This window comes from Oncorhynchus tshawytscha, linkage group LG18 (genome assembly GCF_018296145.1).
Source record: "Oncorhynchus tshawytscha isolate Ot180627B linkage group LG18, Otsh_v2.0, whole genome shotgun sequence".
Lineage (NCBI taxonomy): Eukaryota > Metazoa > Chordata > Actinopteri > Salmoniformes > Salmonidae > Oncorhynchus > Oncorhynchus tshawytscha.
The window spans coordinates 6,785,370-6,806,217 of record NC_056446.1 but is presented as its reverse complement, the minus strand read 5'-3'; the positions used below and the strand labels follow the sequence as shown (position 1 = coordinate 6,806,217).

At 42.0% G+C, this 20,848-nt stretch overlaps 1 protein-coding gene across 4 annotated transcripts in view; it reads right to left on the bottom strand.

The window, feature by feature from the left end:
- Window positions 1-20,848, bottom strand: part of spata1 (spermatogenesis associated 1) — a 22,938-nt gene extending 2,090 nt beyond the window's left edge. Inside the window, exons 1-9 of one of the 4 annotated variants that reach the window (XM_024377682.2) lie at window positions 20,558-20,848; window positions 20,244-20,350; window positions 19,878-19,995; window positions 19,711-19,764; window positions 19,078-19,441; window positions 18,750-18,870; window positions 18,556-18,613; window positions 18,032-18,134; window positions 17,812-17,937 (exon numbers count right to left, since the gene is read on the bottom strand). In XM_024377682.2, coding sequence (XP_024233450.1) covers window positions 17,812-17,937; window positions 18,032-18,134; window positions 18,556-18,613; window positions 18,750-18,870; window positions 19,078-19,441; window positions 19,711-19,764; window positions 19,878-19,995; window positions 20,244-20,350; window positions 20,558-20,617 — 1,111 coding nt within the window. In that variant the 5' untranslated portion in view covers window positions 20,618-20,848. The remainder of the gene's footprint in view (window positions 1-17,811; window positions 17,938-18,031; window positions 18,135-18,555; window positions 18,614-18,749; window positions 18,871-19,077; window positions 19,442-19,710; window positions 19,765-19,877; window positions 19,996-20,243; window positions 20,351-20,557) is intronic. The other 3 variants (XM_024377679.2, XM_024377680.2, XM_024377681.2) reach the window with 3 other exon arrangements.

Here is a 20,848-nt window from a genome sequence, read left to right as displayed (position 1 = left end):
TTCTGTAACTCTTAAAAGCTGTAGCTATAATGCTTTATACGTTGTTATAAGCACGTATAGAGACGTTTGTTTTCTACACTAAACAAAAATATAAACGCGACATGCAACAATTTCAAAGATTTTACTGAGTTACAGTTCATATAAGGAAATCAGTCAATTGAAATGTATTAGGCCCTAATCTATGGATTTCACATGACTGGGAATACAGATATGCATCTGTTGGTCACAGATACCTTGGGGGGGGGGGGATCAGAAAACCAGTCAGTATCTGGTGTGACCACCATTTGCCTCATGCAGCACGACATCTTCTTCGCATGGAGTTGATCAGGCTGTTGATTGTGGCCTGTGGAATGTTGTCCCACTCCTGGATATTGGCAGGAACTGGAACATGCTGTCGTACATGTCGATCCAGAGCATCCCGAACATGCTCAATTGGTGACATGTCTGGGGAGTATACAGGCCATGGAAGAACATGGACATTTTCAGCTTCCAGGAATTGTGTACAGATCATTGTGACATGGGGCTGTGCATTATGATGACAGTGGATGAATGGCACGACAATGGGCCTCAGGATCTCGTCACGGTATCTCTCTGCATTCAAATTGCCATTGATAAAATGTAATTGTGTTTGTTGTCCGTAGTTTATGCCTACCCATAACATAACCCCAGTACCACCATGGGCCACTCTGTTCACAACATTGACAACAGCAAACCGCTCACGCACATGACGCCATACACGCTGTCTGCCATCTGCCCACTACAGTTGAAACCGGGGTTCATCTGTAAAGAGCACACTTCTCCAGCGTGCAAGTGGCCAGCTAAGGTGAGCATTTGTCCACAAGTCAGTTACGACGCTGAATTGCAGTCAGTTCAAGACCAGTTGAAGCGCTTCAGGGGAGGACCATCCTCAGGGAATTTCAGAAAAATGTAAAGTGAAACATTAAAGTTTAACGTTTTAGCTAAAACTACACTAAATATATTCACATTAAAAAACACTGTTTTGCAATTAAGTTCTACAGTAGCCTCAGCAGCACTATGTAGTGAGCCGGAGGACAGCTAGCTTCCGTCCTCTTAGTACATTGACTTCAATACAAAACCTAGGAGGCTCATGGTTCTCACCCTCTTCCAAAGACTTACAGAGTAATTATGACCACTTCTGGAGGACATTCTCCAACCTATCAGAGCTCTTGCAGCATGAACTGACACCCATTCAAAGGATCAGAGAATGAATATAGTACTGAAAGCATAAGCTACAGCTTTCTAGCACTGCAGTGCATAACATGTGGTGAGTAGTTGACTCAAAAAGACAATAGTTGAACAGTTTTGAACAAATACATTTCTAGAGAGATTTCGTAGTATATATTTTTTTCACTTTTACTTGCTTAGCTAGCATCGAATGCAGCTGGCTAGATTAGCCTACTCAAACACCCGGCTCAAACAGAGAGGGATGATATGTTAGCTAGCTGGCTGTCCAACACTGGAACTCTTCCAAGTCAAGGTAAGCTTTTGGTTTTATTAATTTATTGCCGCCTGTGGGTGTAACTACTAAACTGCTTGCTGCTGACTACACTGTACTGCATGTTTGTAGCAGGTTTACTAATGTGTTAATTCTTGTAGCTATGTTGACTATGATATGACAACAATGTAGGGACTGTGTGTAGTGGTTAGCGGTCATGACATGAAGGTTTGGCTTGGAAAGGTTTTTTCACCTGGTCACAGACAGCTGATGTGTTGTGTACTGAAGTCCACATGCGAAGGGAAAAGGTGAGAGGAGGAGAGTGCATAGTAGATAGACAACGAGCTGTTTGTATGTGGCTGCTATGAAAGTGAACTGTGTTTGCGTCTAATCAGGGGTGTATTCATTGTGCCGATTCTGTTGAAAAACATTTCTTAAACGGAATGAAACGGCGATAAACATACCTGAATTTGTCCAATAGAAACTATTTTGCAACTGTTGGACTAATGATTACACCCTAGATCAGCTAGATGCAGGCAAAAGTGTGCAAGGCGGCATTGAATATGTCCCTGTCTGTCACCTTGACTACTCAATTCTCACGACCTGCGCACCTACGTTGTAAACTTTCATTCATAGGCTAGATTGTAGCAACCTCACGATGGGTACAGGGAAATTAGAGTATCATGTAGTAGCCTAAACCTATATTTATACATTGAGCTGGGTGAATGGAATATGAATGACAGTCATCCAATATGCTGTAATAGAAATAAAGCCATGTTCATTAAAAAAAAGATAATCCTCCCTCATGTTAAACTGCACTGACCACCACTGGTGAAGACAATTAGTATGCAGATGAGCTTCCCTGAGATGGTTTCTGACAGTTTGTGCAGAAATTCTTCAGTTGTGTGAACCCACAGTTTCATCAGCTGTCTGGGTGGCATGTCTCAGACCATCCCGCCGCTGAAGAAGCCGGATGTGGAGGTCCTGGGCTGGCGTGGTTTGTGGTTGTGAGGCCGGTTGGACGTACTGCCAAATTCTCTAAAACAACGTAGGTAGGTGGCTTATGGTAGAGAAATTAACATGAAATTCTCTGGCAACAGTTTTGGTGGACATTCCTGCACTCAGCATGCCAATTGCACGCTCCCTCAGGCTTGTTTTCGAGTTGCTGTGCGTTTTGTTGCCAACCTGTTTTGCTACCTGACAACTTTACGGTTTTCACTTTTTAATTACCGTTCATATATTTATTTATTTTTTCCTCAACTTTTTCAACTTTTTCACTCCGGACGCTTTATCTGGACACGATTCGTCAGGACCTCCAACAGCCGAAGCTAAGTAGTAACATTAACATGATGCCTTCTAATTGCAGCCGCTGTACTCGCCTTACGGCGAGGATAGCTGTGCTGCAAGCCCAGCTTCAGACGCAATCGTTAGGCAAGGGTAATTTCAGTGTAGGAAAGGATGAAACAGCGTCTGTGCCACCAGTAAGTACAGATAGTAGTATAAATCCCCTGACACAGTCCCCGCAGCCGGACAACTTTCTCACGGTTTCTGGAAGGAAATGCTGTAGGAACGCTCAACCGGTGTCGCTCATTCAGCCGACAGAAACTTTCAACCGGTTTTCCCCATTAAGCAGCGGGTCGGAGTCAGAGGCCGATTCTTCTCTGGTCTCTACTCCTCCCGTTACGGGGTCTGAGACGCCGAAGCTTCCCACCATTAGCTCTGACAAATTGAAAACTCTAGTCATTGGCGACTCCATTACCCGCAGCATTAGACTTAAAGCGAATCATCCAGCGATCATACACTGTTTACCCGGGGCAGGGCTACCGACGTTAAGGCTAATCTGAAGATGGTGCTGGCTAAAGCTAAAACTGGCGAGTGTAGAGAGTATAGAGATATTGTTATCCACGTCGGCACCAACGATGTTAGGATGAAACAGTCAGAGATCACCAAGCGCAACATAGCTTCTGCGTGCATATCAGCTAGAAAGATGTGTCGGCATCGAGTAATTGTCTCTGGCCCCCTCCCAGTTAGGGGGAGTGATGAGCTCTACAGCAGAGTCTCACAACTCAATCGCTGGTTGAAAACTGTTTTCTGCCCCTCCCAAAAGATAGAATTTGTAGATAATTGGCCCTCTTTCTGGGACTCACCCACAAACAGGACCAAGCCTGACCTGCTGAGGAGTGACGGACTCCATCCTAGCTGGAGGGGTGCTCTCATCTTATCTACCAACATAGACAGGGCTCTAACTCCTCTAGCTCCACAATGAAATAGGGTGCAGGCCAGGCAGCAGGCTGTTAGCCAGCCTGCCAGCATAGTGGAGTCTGCCACTAGCACAGTCAGTGTAGTCAGCTCAGCTATCACCATTGAGACCGTGTCTGTGCCTCGACCTAGGTTGGGCAAAACTAAACATGGCGGTGTTCGCCTTAGCAATCTCACTAGGATAAAGACCACCTCCATTCCTGTCATTACTGAAAGAGATCATGATACCTCACATCTCAAAATAGGGCTACTTAATGTTAGATCCCTTACTTCAAAGGCAATTATAGTCAATGAACTAATCACTGATCATAATCTTGATGTGATTGGCCTGACTGAAACATGGCTTAAGCCTGATGAATTTACTGTTTTAAATGAGGCCTCACCTCCTGGCTACACTAGTGACCATATCCCCGTGCATCCCGCAAAGGCGGAGGGGTTGCTAACATTTACGATAGCAAATTTCAATTTACAAAAAAAAAAAAAATGACGTTTTCGTCTTTTGAGCTTCTAGTCATGAAATCTATGCAGCCTACTCAATCACTTTTTATAGCTACTGTTTACAGGCCTCCTGGGCCATATACAGCGTTTCTCACTGAGTTCCCTGAATTCCTATCGGACCTTGTAGTCATAGCAGATAATATTCTAATCTTTGGTGACTTTAATATTCACATGGAAAAGTCCACAGACCCACTCCAAAAGGCTTTCGGAGCCATCATCGACTCAGTGGGTTTTGTCCAACATGTCTCTGGACCCACTCACTGTCACAGTCATACGCTGGACCTAGTTTTGTCCCATGGAATAAATGTGGTGGATCTTAATGTTTTTCCTCATAATCCTGGACTATCGGACCACCATTTTATTACGTTTGCAATTGCAACAAATAATCTGCTCAGACCCCAACCAAGGAACATCAAAAGTCGTGCTATAAATTCACAGACAACACAAAGATTCCTTGATGCCCTTCCAGACTCCCTCTGCCTACCCAAGGACGCCAGAGGACAAAAATCAGTTAACCACCTAACTGAGGATCTCAATTTAACCTTGCGCAATACCCTAGATGCAGTTGCACCCCTAAAAACTAAAAAAAAAAATTCTCATAAGAAACTAGCTCCCTGGTACACAGAAAATACCCGAGCTCTGAAGCAAGCTTCCAGAAAATTGGAACGGAAATGGCGCCACACCAAACTGGAAGTCTTCCGACTAGCTTGGAAAGACAGTACCGTGCAGTACCGAAGAGCCCTTACTGCTGCTCGATCATCCTATTTTTCTAACTTAATTGAGGAAAATAAGAACAATCCGAAATTCCTTTTTGATACTGTCGCAAAGCTAACTAAAAAGCAGCATTCCCCAAGAGAGGATGACTTTCACTTTAGCAGTGATAAATTCATGAACTTCTTTGAGGAAAAGATTATGATTATTAGAAAGCAAATTACGGACTCTTCTTTAAACCTGCGTATTCCTCCAAACCTCAGTTGTCCTGAGTCTGCACAACTCTGCCAGGACCTAGGATCAAGAGAGACGCTCAAGTGTTTTAGTACTATATCTCTTGACACAATGATGAAAATAATCATGGCCTCTAAACCTTCAAGCTGCATACTGGACCCTATTCCAACTAAACTACTGAAAGAGCTGCTTCCTGTGCTTGGCCCTCCTATGTTGAACATAATAAACGGCTCTCTATCCACTGGATGTGTACCAAACTCACTAAAAGTGGCAGTAATAAAGCCTCTCTTGAAAAAGCCAAACCTTGACCCAGAAAATATAAAAAACTATCGGCCTATATCGAATCTTCCATTCCTCTCAAAAATTTTAGAGAAGGCTGTTGCTCAGCAACTCACTGCCTTCCTGAAGACAAACAATGTATACGAAATGCTTCAGTCTGGTTTTAGACCCCATCATAGCACTGAGACGGCACTTGTGAAGGTGGTAAATGACATTTTAATGGCATCGGACCGAGGCTCTGCATCTGTCCTCGTGCTCCTAGACCTTAGTGCCGCTTTTGATACCATCGATCACCACATTCTTTTGGAGAGATTGGAAACCCAAATTGGTCTACACGGACAAGTTCTGGCCTGGTTTAGATCTTATCTGTCGGAAAGATATCAGTTTGTCTCTGTGAATGGTTTGTCCTCTGACAAATCAACTGTAAATTTCGGTGTTCCTCAAGGTTCCGTTTTAGGACCACTATTGTTCTCACTATATATTTTACCTCTTGGGGATGTTATTCGAAAACATAATGTAAACTTTCACTGCTATGCGGATGACACACAGCTGTACATTTCAATGAAACATGGTGAAGCCCCAAAATTGCCCTCGCTAGAAGCATGTGTTTCAGACATAAGGAAGTGGATGGCTGCAAACTTTCTACTATTAAACTCGGACAAAACAGAGATGCTTGTTCTAGGTCCCAAGAAACAAAGAGATATTCTGTTGAATCTGACAATTAATCTTAATGGTTGTACAGTCGTCTCAAATAAAACTGTGAAGGACCTCGGCGTTACTCTGGACCCTGATCTCTCTTTTGAAGAACATATCAAGACCATTTCAAGGACATCTTTTTTCCATCTACGTAACATTGCAAAAATCAGAAACTTTCTGTCCAAAAATGATGCAGAAAAATTAATCCATGCTTTTGTCACTTCTAGGTTAGACTACTGCAATGCTCTATTTTCCGGCTACCCGGATAAAGCACTAAATAAACTTCAGTTAGTGCTAAATACGGCTGCTAGAATCCTGACTAGAACCAAAAAATTTGATCATATTACTCCAGTGCTAGCCTCTCTACACTGGCTTCCTGTCAAAGCAAGGGCTGATTTCAAGGTTTTACTGCTAACCTACAAAGCATTACATGGGCTTGCTCCTACCTATCTCTCTGATTTGGTCCTGCCGTACATACCTACACGTACGCTACGGTCACAAGACGCAGGCCTCCTAATTGTCCCTAGAATTTCTAAGCAAACAGCTGGAGGCAGGGCTTTCTCCTATAGAGCTCCATTTTTATGGAACGGTCTGCCTACCCATGTCAGAGACGCAAACTCGGTCTCAACCTTTAAGTCTTTACTGAAGACTCATCTCTTCAGTGGGTCATATGATTGAGTGTAGTCTGGCCCAGGAGTGGGAAGGTGAACGGAAAGGCTCTGGAGCAACGAACCGCCCTTGCTGTCTCTGCCTGGCCGGTTCCCCTCTTTCCACTGGGATTCTCTGCCTCTAACCCTATTACAGGGGCTGGGTCACTGGCTTACTGGGGCTCTCTCATGCCGTCCCTGGAGGGGGTGCGTCACCTGAGTGGGTTGATTCACTGTTGTGGTCATCCTGTCTGGGTTGGCGCCCCCCTTGGGTTGTGCCGTGGCGGAGATCTTTGTGGGCTATACTCAGCCTTGTCTCAGGATGGTAAGTTGGTGGTTGAAGATATCCCTCTAGTGGTGTGGGGGCTGTGCTTTGGCAAAGTGGGTGGGGTTATATCCTTCCTGTTTGGCCCTGTCCGGGGTGACCTCGGATGGGGCCACAGTGTCTCCTGACCCCTCCTGTCTCAGCCTCCAGTATTTATGCTGCAGTAGTTTATGTGTCGGGGGCTGGGGTCAGTTTGTTATATCTGGAGTACTTCTCCTGTCCTATTCGGTGTCCTGTGTGAATCTAAGTGTGCGTTCTCTAATTCTCTCCTTCTCTCTTTCTTTCTCTCTCTCGGAGGACCCGAGCCCTAGGACCTGAGCTCCAGGACTACCTGACATGATGACTCCTTGCTGTCCCCAGTCCACCTGGCCATGCTGCTGTTCCAGTTTCAACTGACCTGAGCCCTAGGACCATGCCCCAGGACTACCTGACATGATGACTCCATGCTGTCCCCAGGAAGGGCTATATAAATAAATTTGATTTGATTTGATTTGATTTGACTTCTTATTCTTATGCATGCTACGCCTTTTACACCGTTTAAGATAGAAACGCCATTCCAAGTTCAAAACGTGTGTAACGGTCTAACTTTTTTGTCCCCCCCATCCGCTTTCATGGCATTTCCTCAAGATTCTAAAGCTCCCCATTGTGACATAATCACTTCCAACGGCCATTCTCGAAGTGAACTCATGCAGGTTTTGACCCAAATCAGCTAATTATTCCACTTTGCAACAACTTAGACAAAGTTAAAGTGTTCTTCATCTACTTCTCTGCTGCTCAAATATGGCATTAGGACAAAAATACTATTCTGAGAAAGTTACAGCAGGTTAAGTAACTTCAAAAAATATTCAAAGGTATTAAATCTTCCTCAATTTCTCTGCTTGTCAAATCCCATCGCCTGTCTCTTTCTAGCCACAGCTCTCTGTGTTATTGAGATTCCAAAACTGAGCTTTTGCTAGGATACTCAGACACAGAGAGGGCAAAAATGATGAGGAGAGTGAAGTGTGACCACAATTACTGACCACAACCACACAAATATTGGCCACATATTGACCAAAACAACTCACCACAACCACACCAACAACTGACCACAACGACTCAACCACATAACTACTGACCAACACTACTGACCACAACTTTTTCCCAAATCTACTGATTATGGAAATAAAAAAATATTTGAATAATATAATCAATGTACAACTTCTTAAACATTTTTTTCACAACCTCAAACGTTTAGAGCTTTAGCAAGCCCCACAACTTTACTTGTAAAGTTACCATCTAGTTATTATTATTCTTCCGCACGTTACTGCTACACCGTTTAAGCTAGAAATGTAGAAACTTGTTGATATGTTATACTTTTAAAGTTATTAAACTTTTAGTCAGTTTTCTTTGCCCAAATCCACTATCATGTGATTTCTCAAGATTCTACTGCTTCCCAATCTGCCATTCTCTGTAAATGAAATCATGCAACTTTTGACAGAAATCAGCTAATTATTCCACTTTGCCATTTTAGTAACTCCATTTTACCACGTGCTCTTCCAACTTCTCCCAAACTGCCATTTTGACCACTAACGCATGAAGTCAGAGAAACATTTTCAAAGGTAATGAAATCTTCCCCTACTTCTCTGCTTGTCAAACCCGAAAGCGTGTTAGAAATTGGTACATGCGAACTCGTATGTACCAATCTCTAGGTAAAGCCGTTTTAGTAACCCGCTATCGCCCGCTATCTTCTAGCCACAGCTCTGTCATCTTTGAGATTGCAAAACAGAAATGTTGCTAGGATACTCAGACACAGAGGACCAAAATTATGAGGAGACAAGTGACCACAATTATTGACCATAATACAATTGAACCACACAACTACAGACCACAACCACACAACTACTGAACACAATTATTTACCAAAACAAGTGACCACAACCACACAACGATTTACCGCAAAAACACAACTGCTTACCATATCTAGTGACCACAACCACACAACATTTGACTGCAACCACATAACTGCTTACCACATCTAGAGACCACAACCACACAACTGCTTACCACAACCACACAACTTCTGACCACATCTAGTGATCACAACCATACAACTTCTGATCACACATTTAACTACTGACAATATCCACACAACTTTTGAACAACCACACAACTTCTAACCACAACTATTGACCTCAACATCACAAATTCTGAAATCTAGTGAACACAACCACACGGCTCCTGACGTCAACCACATAACTTCTGACTGCAACCACATAACTACTTACCACAGAACTTTAGAACACAACCACACAAGTGCTTACCACAACTTCTGACCACATCTAATGACCACAACCACACAACTTCAGACCACAACCACACAATTACTGACAACCATATAACTTCTGAACACAACCACACTAGTGCTTACCACATCTAGTAACCACACAACTACTGACCCAAACTTCTGACCTCAACCGCACAACTTCTCACCACATCTATTAACCACAACCACACAATTACATACCGCGACCACACAACTTCTGATCACACATTTAACTACTGACCATATCCACGCAACTTTTGACCACAACCACATGCCTACTGACCACAACTTCTGACCACAACCAAACAACTGCTTACCACACCTAGTGACCACAACCACAACTTGACCACAACCACACAACTACTGAAGCACATAACTACTGAACCGAACTTCTGACCACATATATTGACTACAACCACACAACTTTAGACCACATATATTGACCACAATCACACAACTTCCGACCACATCTAGTCACCACAACCACAAATTACTATAGGTCGACCGATTAATCGGAATGGCCGATTAATTAGGGCCGATTTCAAGTTTTCATAACAATTGGAAATCTATATTTTTGGGCACCGATTTGGCCAATTTAAAAAGGATATTTTACACCTTTATTTAACTAGGCAAGTCAGTTAAGAACACATTCTTATTTTCAATGACGGCCTAGGAACGTTGGGTTAATTGCCTTGTTCAGAGGCAGAACGACAGATTTTTACCTTGTCAGCTCGGGGATTCAATCTTGCAACCTTACGGTTAACTAGTCCAACGCTCTAACCACCTGCCTCACAAGGAGCCTGCCTGTTACGCGAATGCCGTAAGAAGCCAAGGTAAGTTGCTAGCTAGCATTAAACTTATCTTATGAAAAACAAACAATCAATCAATCATAATCACTAGTTAACTACACATGGTTGATGATATTACTACTTTATCTAGCGTGTCCTGCGTTGCATATAATCAATGCGGTGCACATTCATGGAAAAAGGACCGTAGTTGCTCCAACGTGTACCTAACCATAAACATCAAAATTCAAATTAATACACAGAAGTATATATTTTTAAACCTGCATATTTAGCTAAAAGAAATCCAGGTTAACAGGCAATATTAACCAGGTGAAATTGTGTCACTTCTCTTGCGTTCATTGCACGCAGTCAGGGTATATGCGATAACAATAAACGTTTTGTTTTCGAAATGATAGTTTCAGGATTCGACCATGTTACTGACCAAAGGCTCATATTTCTGTGTGTTATTATGTTATAATTAAGCCTATGATTTGATATTTGATAAAGCAGTCTGACTGAGCGATGCTAGGCAGCAGCAGGCTCGTAAGCATTCATTCAAACAGCACTTTCGTGCGTTTTGCCAGCAGCTCTTCACTGTGCTTCGAGCATTGCGCTGTTTATGACTTCAAGCCTATCAACTCCCGAGATTAGGCTGGTGTAACTGATGTGAAATGGCTAGCTAGTTAGCGGGGTGCGCGCTAATAGCGTTTCAAACGTCACTCACTCTGAGACTTGGAGTAGTTGTTCCCCTTGCTCTGCATGGCTAACTCTGTTTCGAGGGTGGCTGTTGTCGATGTGTTCCTCGTTCAAGCCCAGGTAGGAGCGAGGAGAGGGACGGAAGCTATACTGTTACACTGGCAATACTAAAGTACCTATAAGAGCATCCAATAGTCAAAGGTATGTGGAATACAAATGGTATAGAGAGAATTAGTCCTATAAATACTATATTAACTACAACCTAAAACCTCTTTCCTTGGAATATTGAAGTCTCATGTTAAAAAGAACCACCAGCTTTCATATGTTCTCATGTTCTGAGCAAGGAACTTAAATGTTAGCTTTTTTTACATGGCACATATTGCACTTTTACTTTCTTCTCCTTCTCTTCTTGTTTTTGCATTATTTAAACCAAATTGAACATGTTTCACTATTTATTTGAGGCTAAATTGATTTTTATTGTTGTATTATATTAAGATAAAATAAGTGTTCATTCAATATTGTTGTAATTGTCATTATTACAAATAAACATATAAAAATCGCCCGATTAATCGGTATCGGCTTTTTTTGGGTCCTCCAATAATCGGTATCGGTATCGGCGTTGAAAAATCATAAATCGGTCGACCTCTAAAAATTACATACCACAACCACACAACTTCTGACCATATCCACACAAATCTTGACTACAACCACTCAACTCCTGACCGCAACCACAACTTCTGACCACAACCACACAACTGCTTACCACATAACTTCTGACTGCAACCACACAACTACTGACCACAACCACACAACTGCTTATCACATCTAGTGAAAACAACCACACAACTTTTGACCACAACCACACAACTTTTGACTACAACCAAACTTCTGAACGTAACCACACAACTACCGACCACAACCATTGAACCACATAAGTACTGACCACAAAGTCTGACCAAATCTACTGACGACCAATGGGAATTAAATATGATTTCACAATTTGAATAATAATGATTTCACAATTTGAATCACCACCACAACTACTGAACCACATAACTACTGACCCCAAATTCTGACCTCAACCGCACTACTTCTGACCACATCTAGTGACCACAACCACACAACTCCTGACCTAAACAGCTAAATTAATGACCTCAACCACCCAACTGCTTACCACATCTAGTGACCACAACCACACAACGTTTGACCACAACCACACAACTATCGAGCACAGCCACACAACTTCTGACCAAACATCTACAGTTTCTACTGACCATATTCTCACAACTTATAACCACAACCACACAACTACAGACCACAACTATTGAACCACTATTGACTACTACTACTACTGACCACAAATTCTGACCAAATCAACTGACTATCGATGGGAATTTAAAATGATTTCACAATTTGAATAATAAATAATAATAATACAAATTTGAGGTATGTCTCGATTGAGTTGTTGTATACAACTTTTTGATATCTGTTATAATTTTTACATTATTCACTTTCTTGTCCTCTTTTTCTCCTCCATCCTCTTTCATTGGATTTCTCAAGATTCTAAGGCTCCCCATTGTGACATCCCTTCCAACTGCCATTCTCTGTAAGTGAAATCAGTTAACTTTTGACCCAAATAATTCCACTTTGCAACAATTTAGGAACACTAACTTTTTGTCTATCTTCGTCTACTAATCTGCTATTCATATCTGTTTGCGGAATCAAAATATTCACTATGGAACTTACAGTATAGCTGTTTTTGTAACTCCATTACCATGTGTTCTTCTAACTTTTCCCAAACAACTGCCATTTGGATCAGTAACGCAACAAGGTACATAAACATGTTATCTAATTCTCTGCTTGTCAAATCTGCATTCGGATTCGAAATCGTGTAACTAGAGCCGTTTTAGTAACACATAGCCGGTCTCTTTTTAGCTGCTGTAAATCATGTCATAAACTAGCAGATTCATTATTTTCCAAACAACCACCGTTTTGACCACTAATCCAAATCTTCCCCTACTTCTCTGCTTGTCCAATCCAAGAACAGTTTATAAATCGTGTGTACCAATCTCTAGATAGAGCAATTTTAGTAACCCATCGCCAATCTCTGTGTCATTATTGAGATTCCAAAACGGAACCATTGCTAGGATACTCACTGACACTGAGGGCCAAAATTATGAGAAGAGTGACCACAACTTTTGACCACAACCCCACACCTTTTGACCACATCCCCATAACTTCTGACCACATCCAGTATCCTCAACCACACAATTATATCCCACAATCTAGTGAACCCAACCACACAACTTCTGACTGCAACCACACAACTGCTTACCACATCTAGTGACCACAACCATACAATTACATACCACAACCACACAACTTCTGACAACACATCTAACCACTGACCATATCCACACAACTACAGAACCACATAACTAGTGACCACTACTACTGACCACAACTTCGAATGCGAATAAAACATGATTTCAATATTTGAATAATATAATCAAAGTACAACTTTTCACTTTGAACACTATCAGAAAAAAACTTTTAGGAAGCCCCACAACTTTACTTGTTAAGTTACCATCTAGTTCTTTGTCTTTAGCACGCTACTCCTACATCGTTTAAGCTAGAAACGCCGTTCAAACTTTAAAATTTATGGAATGGTCTCACTCGAGTTGCTTGGATATAACTTTTTAATACCCTTTCTACTTAAAAAAAAATATTTTACATTTTGTCAGTTTTGTCCTCTGTCCACTTGTATGGGATATCCTCAAGATGTTTAGGCTCCCCATTGTGACATCATCCTTTCCAACTGCCATTCTCTGTAAATTCAGTAACATAAATCAGCTACTTTGCAACAATTTAGACAAAAAGTTAGAGCGTTTACACCTTTGTCTACTTCTCTGCTAAGATTTCTAATGCTTACTAGGTTTGTCCTCCTTTTCCCAGATCATGCTAAGTGCTCTAAATTACTTAACTGGCTAGTTTGCCTGTCTATATAGAGAAGGCTGGGCTGTACCCCTCTAACTAGATAGAGTGGATTAGGAATATCTTCTACACAATAAAAAGTTACAGCTGTTTGTCAGAATTTGAGTGACAAAAAGTTGCCAGTTCACATCTACTAACAGGTCTCTGGGTCATCAATGAGCAGCCTAAACGGAGCCATTGCTATGGGATACTCAGACATAGAGGGCAAAAATTATGACAAGGGTGAAGGAAGTGACCACAATTACTGACCACAACTAGGGCTGTGGCGGTAATTATCTTTATTCAGATGGTGATTGTCAAGCAAATAGCTGCCGGTCTCATGGTAATTGACCATTAACAAACACACTTAGCATCTCCTGGCTTCCTTGCATAGCCTACAAGCCACTTATGCAGACCTTTGGAACATCTACATTTTAATAAGTCTAATAAATCCATGTAATAGAGCCTACACCATCACAATAATTTGGTTATTTATTTTAGACCGGTCTAAAGAATGATATGAAGAAAATGTAGTCTAGAAGAAGAGAATAGAATACTCTGAGTTGGCTATACAACCACACAACTTCTGACTACAACCACACAACTTCTGACTACAACCACACAACTTCTGACTAAAACCACACAACTACTGACTACAACCACACAACTTCTGACTACAACCACACAACTTCTGACTACAACACAACCACACAACTTCTGACTACATCACAACCACACAACTTATGACTACAACACAACCACACAACTTATGACTAAAACCACACAACTTATGACTAAAACCACAGAACTACTGGCAACAACCACACTACTTCTGACTACAACCACACTAGTACTGATTACAACCACATTAGTACTGACCACAACTACACTACTACTGACTAAAACCACACTAGTACTGACCACAGCCAAACTACTGTTGACCACAACCACATGATTTCTGACCATAACCACACAGCTACTGATCTCAACCACTCAACTGCTGACAAACTTCTGACCACAGCCACACAACTTCTGACCACATCTAGTGACCACAACCACACAGTTACTGCCAACAACGACACAACGTCTGACTACAGCCACACAACTTCTGATCACATCTAGTGACCACAACCACACAACGTCTGACCACAATCGCACAACTTCTGACCACATGTAGTGACACCAACCACACAGTGACTGCCAACAACCACGCAACGTCTGACCACAACCACACATCTTCTGACCACATCTAGTGAACAACAACCACACAACGTCTGACCACAGCCACACAACTTCTGACCACATCCACACATCGTCTGACCACAGCCACACAACGCCTGACCACATCTAGTGACAACAACCACACAACATCTGACCACATCTAGTGACAACAACCACAGTTACTGACAACAACCACACAACGTCTGACCACAACCACACAACTGCTTACCACAATTATTGACCATGACCAAACTGCTGATCACAACCACACGATTGCTGACCACAACCACACTACTACTGACCACAACCACACAAATCTTGACCACATCTATTGAACACAACCACACTATTAACAACAACCACACAACCTCTCACAACAACCACACTACTGCTGACCACATCTAGTGAACAAAACCACAACACTACTGACACATCTATTGAACACAACCACACAACTACTGACACACCTTCTGACCACAACCACACAACTACTGACCTCAACCACACACCTTCTGACCACAACCACACAACTACTGACACATCTAGCGAACACAACTACACCACTACTGACACATCTATTGAACACAACCACACAACTGCTGACACATCTAGTGAACACAACCACACCACTACTGACACATCTATTGAACACAACCACACAACTTCTGACCACAGCCACATAACTACTGACCTCAGCCACACACCTTCTGACCACAACCACACCACTACTGACACATCAATTGAACACAACCACACAACTACTGACACATCTAGTGAACACAACCACACCACTACTGACACATCTATTGAACATAACCACACAACTTCTGACCACAACCACACAACTACTGACCTCAACCACACACCTTCTGACCACAACGACCCAACTACTGACACATCTAGTGAACACAACCACACCACTACTGACACTTCTATTGAACACAACCACACAACTTCTGACCACAACCACACGACTACTGACCTCAACCGCACAACTACTGACCACAACCACACAACTACTGACACATCTAGTGAACACAACTATACCACTACTGACACATCTATTGAACATAACCACACAACTTCTGACCACAACCACACAACTACTGACCTCAACCACACACCTTCTGACCACAACCACACAACTGCTTACCACATTTGTATTTATATTTATTTAACATTTATTTAACCAGGTAGGCTAGTTGAGAACAAGTTCTCATTTGCAACTGCGACCTGGCCAAGATAAAGCGTAGCAATTTGACACTTACAACAACACAGAGTTACACATGGAATAAACAAAACATACAGTCAATAATACAGTAGAACAAAAGAAAACAAAAAGTCTATATACAGTGAGTGCAAATTAGGTAAGTTAAGGAAATAAATAGGCCATGGTGGCGAAGTAATTACAATATAGCAATTAAACGCTGGAATGGTAGATCGGCAGAAGATGAATGTGCAGGTAGAGATACTGGGGTGCAAAGGAGCAAAATAAATAAATAAATACCAGTATGGGGATGAGGTAGGTAGATAGATGGGCTGTTTACAGATGGGCTATGTACAGGTGCAGTGATCTGTAAGCTGCTCTGACAGCTGGTGCTTAAAGCTAGTGAGGGAGATGTGAGTCTCAAGCTTCAGATATTTTTGCAATTCGTTCCAGTCATGGGCAGCAAAGGAAAGGAGGAATTGGCTTTGGGGGTGACCAGTGAGATATACCTGCTGGAGCGCGTGCTACGAGTGGGTGCTGCTATGGTGACCAGTGAGCTGAAATAAGGCGGGGCTTTGCCTAGCAGAAACTTGTAGATAACCTGTAGCCAGTGGATTTGGCGACGAGTATGAAGCGAGGGCCAACCAACGAGAGCGTACAGGTCGCAATGGTGGGTAGTCTATGGGGCTTTGGTGACAAAACGGATAGACTGCATCCAGTTTGTTGAGTAGAGTGTTGGAGGCTATTTTATAGATGACATCACCGAAGTCGAGGTTCGGTAGGATGGTCAATTTTACGAGGGTATGTTTGGCAGCATGAGTGAAGGATGCTTTGTTGCGATATAGGAAGCCGATTCTAGATTTAATTTTGGATTGGCGATGCTTAATGTGAGTCTGAAAGGAGGAGTTCACAGTCTAACCAGACACCCAGGTATTTGTAGTTGTCCACGTATTCTAAGTCAGAGCCGTCCAGAGTAGTGATGCTGGACAGGCGAGGAGTTGCGGGCAGTGATCAATTGAATAGCATGCATTTAGTTTTTTTAAGAGCAGTTGGAGGCCACGGAAGGAGAGTTGTATGGCACTGGTGACACACAACCAGACAACTACTGACCACTACTACTGACCAAATCTACTGACCAGTAGTGACTATCTGTGGGAATTTAAAATTATTTCACTATTCAAATAATATAATCAAAGTACAACTTTTTAAACTTTCACTACCACAACAATACTTTCAAAGAGCATTAGCAAGCCTCACAACTTTACATGTAAAGTTTCAATCTAGTTATTATTATTATTATGACCATGACAATTATGCATCACAATAGTATTGTCTATGTTGTAGGGCAGGTCAGTAACTTATTTTGCTGTGCCCTGTCGCACAGATTATTTTATAGTTAAACAAGCTAGTTGGTATTTAATCTGGATCATAATGAGATGCTAATATATTAGAAGGGGGTCATGTGTGCTTTTGTCATATCCTGAAACGAGGGTGCAAAAGAACTAGTCCAGACATACACCACCTTGATTTCGACGGTGTCTGTTCTGGGCCAGCAAGTCTTTTCCTTTTCTCAGTAACTCTTGTCTTGTCTGTTCTAGTTGCTTTCTCTCCTCTTTTGCCATCTTAATTTCCTCTATCAGTTTATCTCCTGAGGGAAGGAAGAAACATACCATGTCATTTGCGCCTTACATTTCAGCAACAACAATATGGATGACTGAGACATAACAGAAATGCCTGCTTACTACTTGATAGGAAGACCGAGGCAGCCGTTTTACGAGTGCCCAGGGTTGGGGCGGGGGGTGGAGAGGCGTACTGTGTAGGCATAGTTACTGGGTGTTCAGGGACCTACATGAAAATAAATTATTGGTAAAACATAATTAAAACATTTTGTTGAAGCAAATTGATTTCGGTGTGCATGCCAAGAAAATAGTTTAAGTACTCCTCGCTGCTTCTCTAGACCTATTTCCCTGACTTAGACCCCCTTTTTAATTCAAACCCACCTGCTGGCTCTGGAATTTTGAAGCAGTAACAAAGCCACACAGTATTTTACAAGGCGCTGGTAATTTACAATAAAACTACTCTTGAGTTGACTCAACAACCTCTCTTGGTGTGCAGGACTTGATGGAACTACACCTTTAAAAAAACTATTGAATGGGCTTGCAGATGTTCAATAGTCTGGCTATGACATAAAAACATGGTAATTGTAACTGATTTTGGCATAATGTCATTTCAGTAAGTATGTAAGCAGCACGAAAGCATATCTTACCTCATTTTGTTTATTCCTGATATACTTCAGTGTCTGCGCATCTTTAGATTTCCTAAACCTCCAAAGAGAGAAAAGAAAATGTGGGTTTACTAATTTTATATGACTCAACTAGAAATTCGGTGCCTGTATCCAGGGTTTAAATAGCTCTGATGGTGGTAGAGCTCTTCCTCTCTGTTATGGCAAAAGTGCTCCACCTGTGTGGGGTGGGAGAAAACACAGAATCCTCCAGTGACTCTGGAACCCCCGAATCGCTGGCTCGGTTTCTCTTGAAACGCTGTTTCTTCTTAGCAGGTGCCACCTTCCCCACAACTGATTCTGTCAAAATGAATTGAAAGTAAATGGTTGTAACAACATCTCTGTCTGTTACAACAAGTACAAGGTTGACTTGCTTTTCAGAAATGTCAGTTTAAAGTACACTCCAAAATCTAAGTTTTTCAGACAATTTCATACCAGACTCAGAGCACTTTTCAGGTACAACCCCCCCCCCAAAAAAGAAAAAAAAAAAGGATTTCTTTAGCTCACCTTTAGCCTCTATGACACACTGGGGTGGCCCCTGGGCTTGGGCCTTCCACAGGAGGAGGTCATCCTCAGCGCACCCAGACTGCTGAGAGGAGAGAAGGTCCTCCTCGTTCTCCTCTGTGGAGCAATAGCTCTCCTCTTCCTTCGCCTCCTCATCGGGGCTGGGGGAGGAAGGGGGCTGTGGCTGGAGACCCTGAGGGATCTGAGGGAATTTAAAAGGCTCTTTTGTCCCTGTTGGCATTCCTTGCACTCTGGCAGTGTAGTAAATCTGGGGGTCTGTGGAGTGGGTGTTGGGGGTGAGGGACTGTGAACAGACACTGTTGTCGCTCTCCACCCTGGGCAACAGGTACAGCTCTGGCTGAGGGGCCTGGAGAGTAGGAGAAGACCATGACATAAGGACAAGGCATGCAACAAACTTATTATAAATAGATTTCTTTTTTTTCACTTAAAAAAATATTATACTATCTACAGAGCCTTCAGAAAGTATTCATACCCCTTGACCTATTCTACATTTTGCCATTATGGGGTATTGTGTGTAAATTCAGGTTGTAACATAACAAATAAGTCAAGGGGTATGAATACTTTCTGAAGGCACAATATAAAACATATTTTAACATTTAAGTGGAATGTGCATACATATGGAGGGGCAAAATACTTCACTTTCAAATCCCTTTCTTGTTTGGCTTTGACCTATTAAAAAAAAATACAAACGCAATGGCACAATGAATCACCTCATGCCAGTTTACCAAATAAAACACAAGCGATAAGCAACTGTGTCCCTGAACCAGGCCCGCTATACTCACCAATGCCAAGCTTCGGCCCACACATTTTAAAAAGGAAAGCTTGTCAATATCTCTCTCAGCTCCGAGGAGAATGCCAAGCTCACTCCTGAGAGTTCTGAGAGATATATCAGGATACACCCTGGCATGAAAACAACAATTTACAGTGAAGAGGCACTATGTTCAAAAACATTTTCACATCAAAGAAATATGGGTGAAGGGGACAACCATCAAAGTATCTTGTTGACTGTTTAATCTGCAGTTTTCTTGACCTCTTCTGTACATATTTTCTATTATGAATATCCCTACAGATTGTCGGCTATACTGGTCTCATTATTTGCAGTAACCATATGCCACTCCTGAATAGAAAACATTTAAAAAATATCTCACCTGATGAATCCAGCAGATATGAAGCTCTTTATGACTTCAACCGGCACTCTATTCAGTTTTAAGTTCCACTGTTCATTTGGTACAAACAGCACATGGAGCTCAACAAACTAACAAGAAAGGAATCTAAATTAATAGCATTGGAGCTTCTTACACTTTGCCCTAACAGGGATTGGTTTTCTAAAAAGCAAAGTTCACCAAGAAAGAGGATATAAAGATTATTGCGGTAGACAGATGGTGATAATCTTTTGTCTTAAGTACATAACATTTAAAAAAAAAAAATCACGACATAATGGTGCAATGTATAGCCTACATACCTTTCTACTTGTTAGTCGTCTCTCATCGGGATATCTAATAGACTTGCACGAGGATTCCATTTTCAACAAGCCTCACCTATTCTAAGAAATTTTTGACGAAGGCATCAAGTTTTTCCATGATAAATGCTGTTATTTTCACAGAATAAGAAGTAGGATACGGGCTGGTTTCTTTCTTCTCATAAAAGCTTGTGGATGTGTTGCGCTTTGCTTGTCCAGGGTGCGGAGTGGAGGAGTGGACTGCTAAGTAACAATCTCTTGTGAAGTCAAACAGAGCCAATCGAAGCAATATCT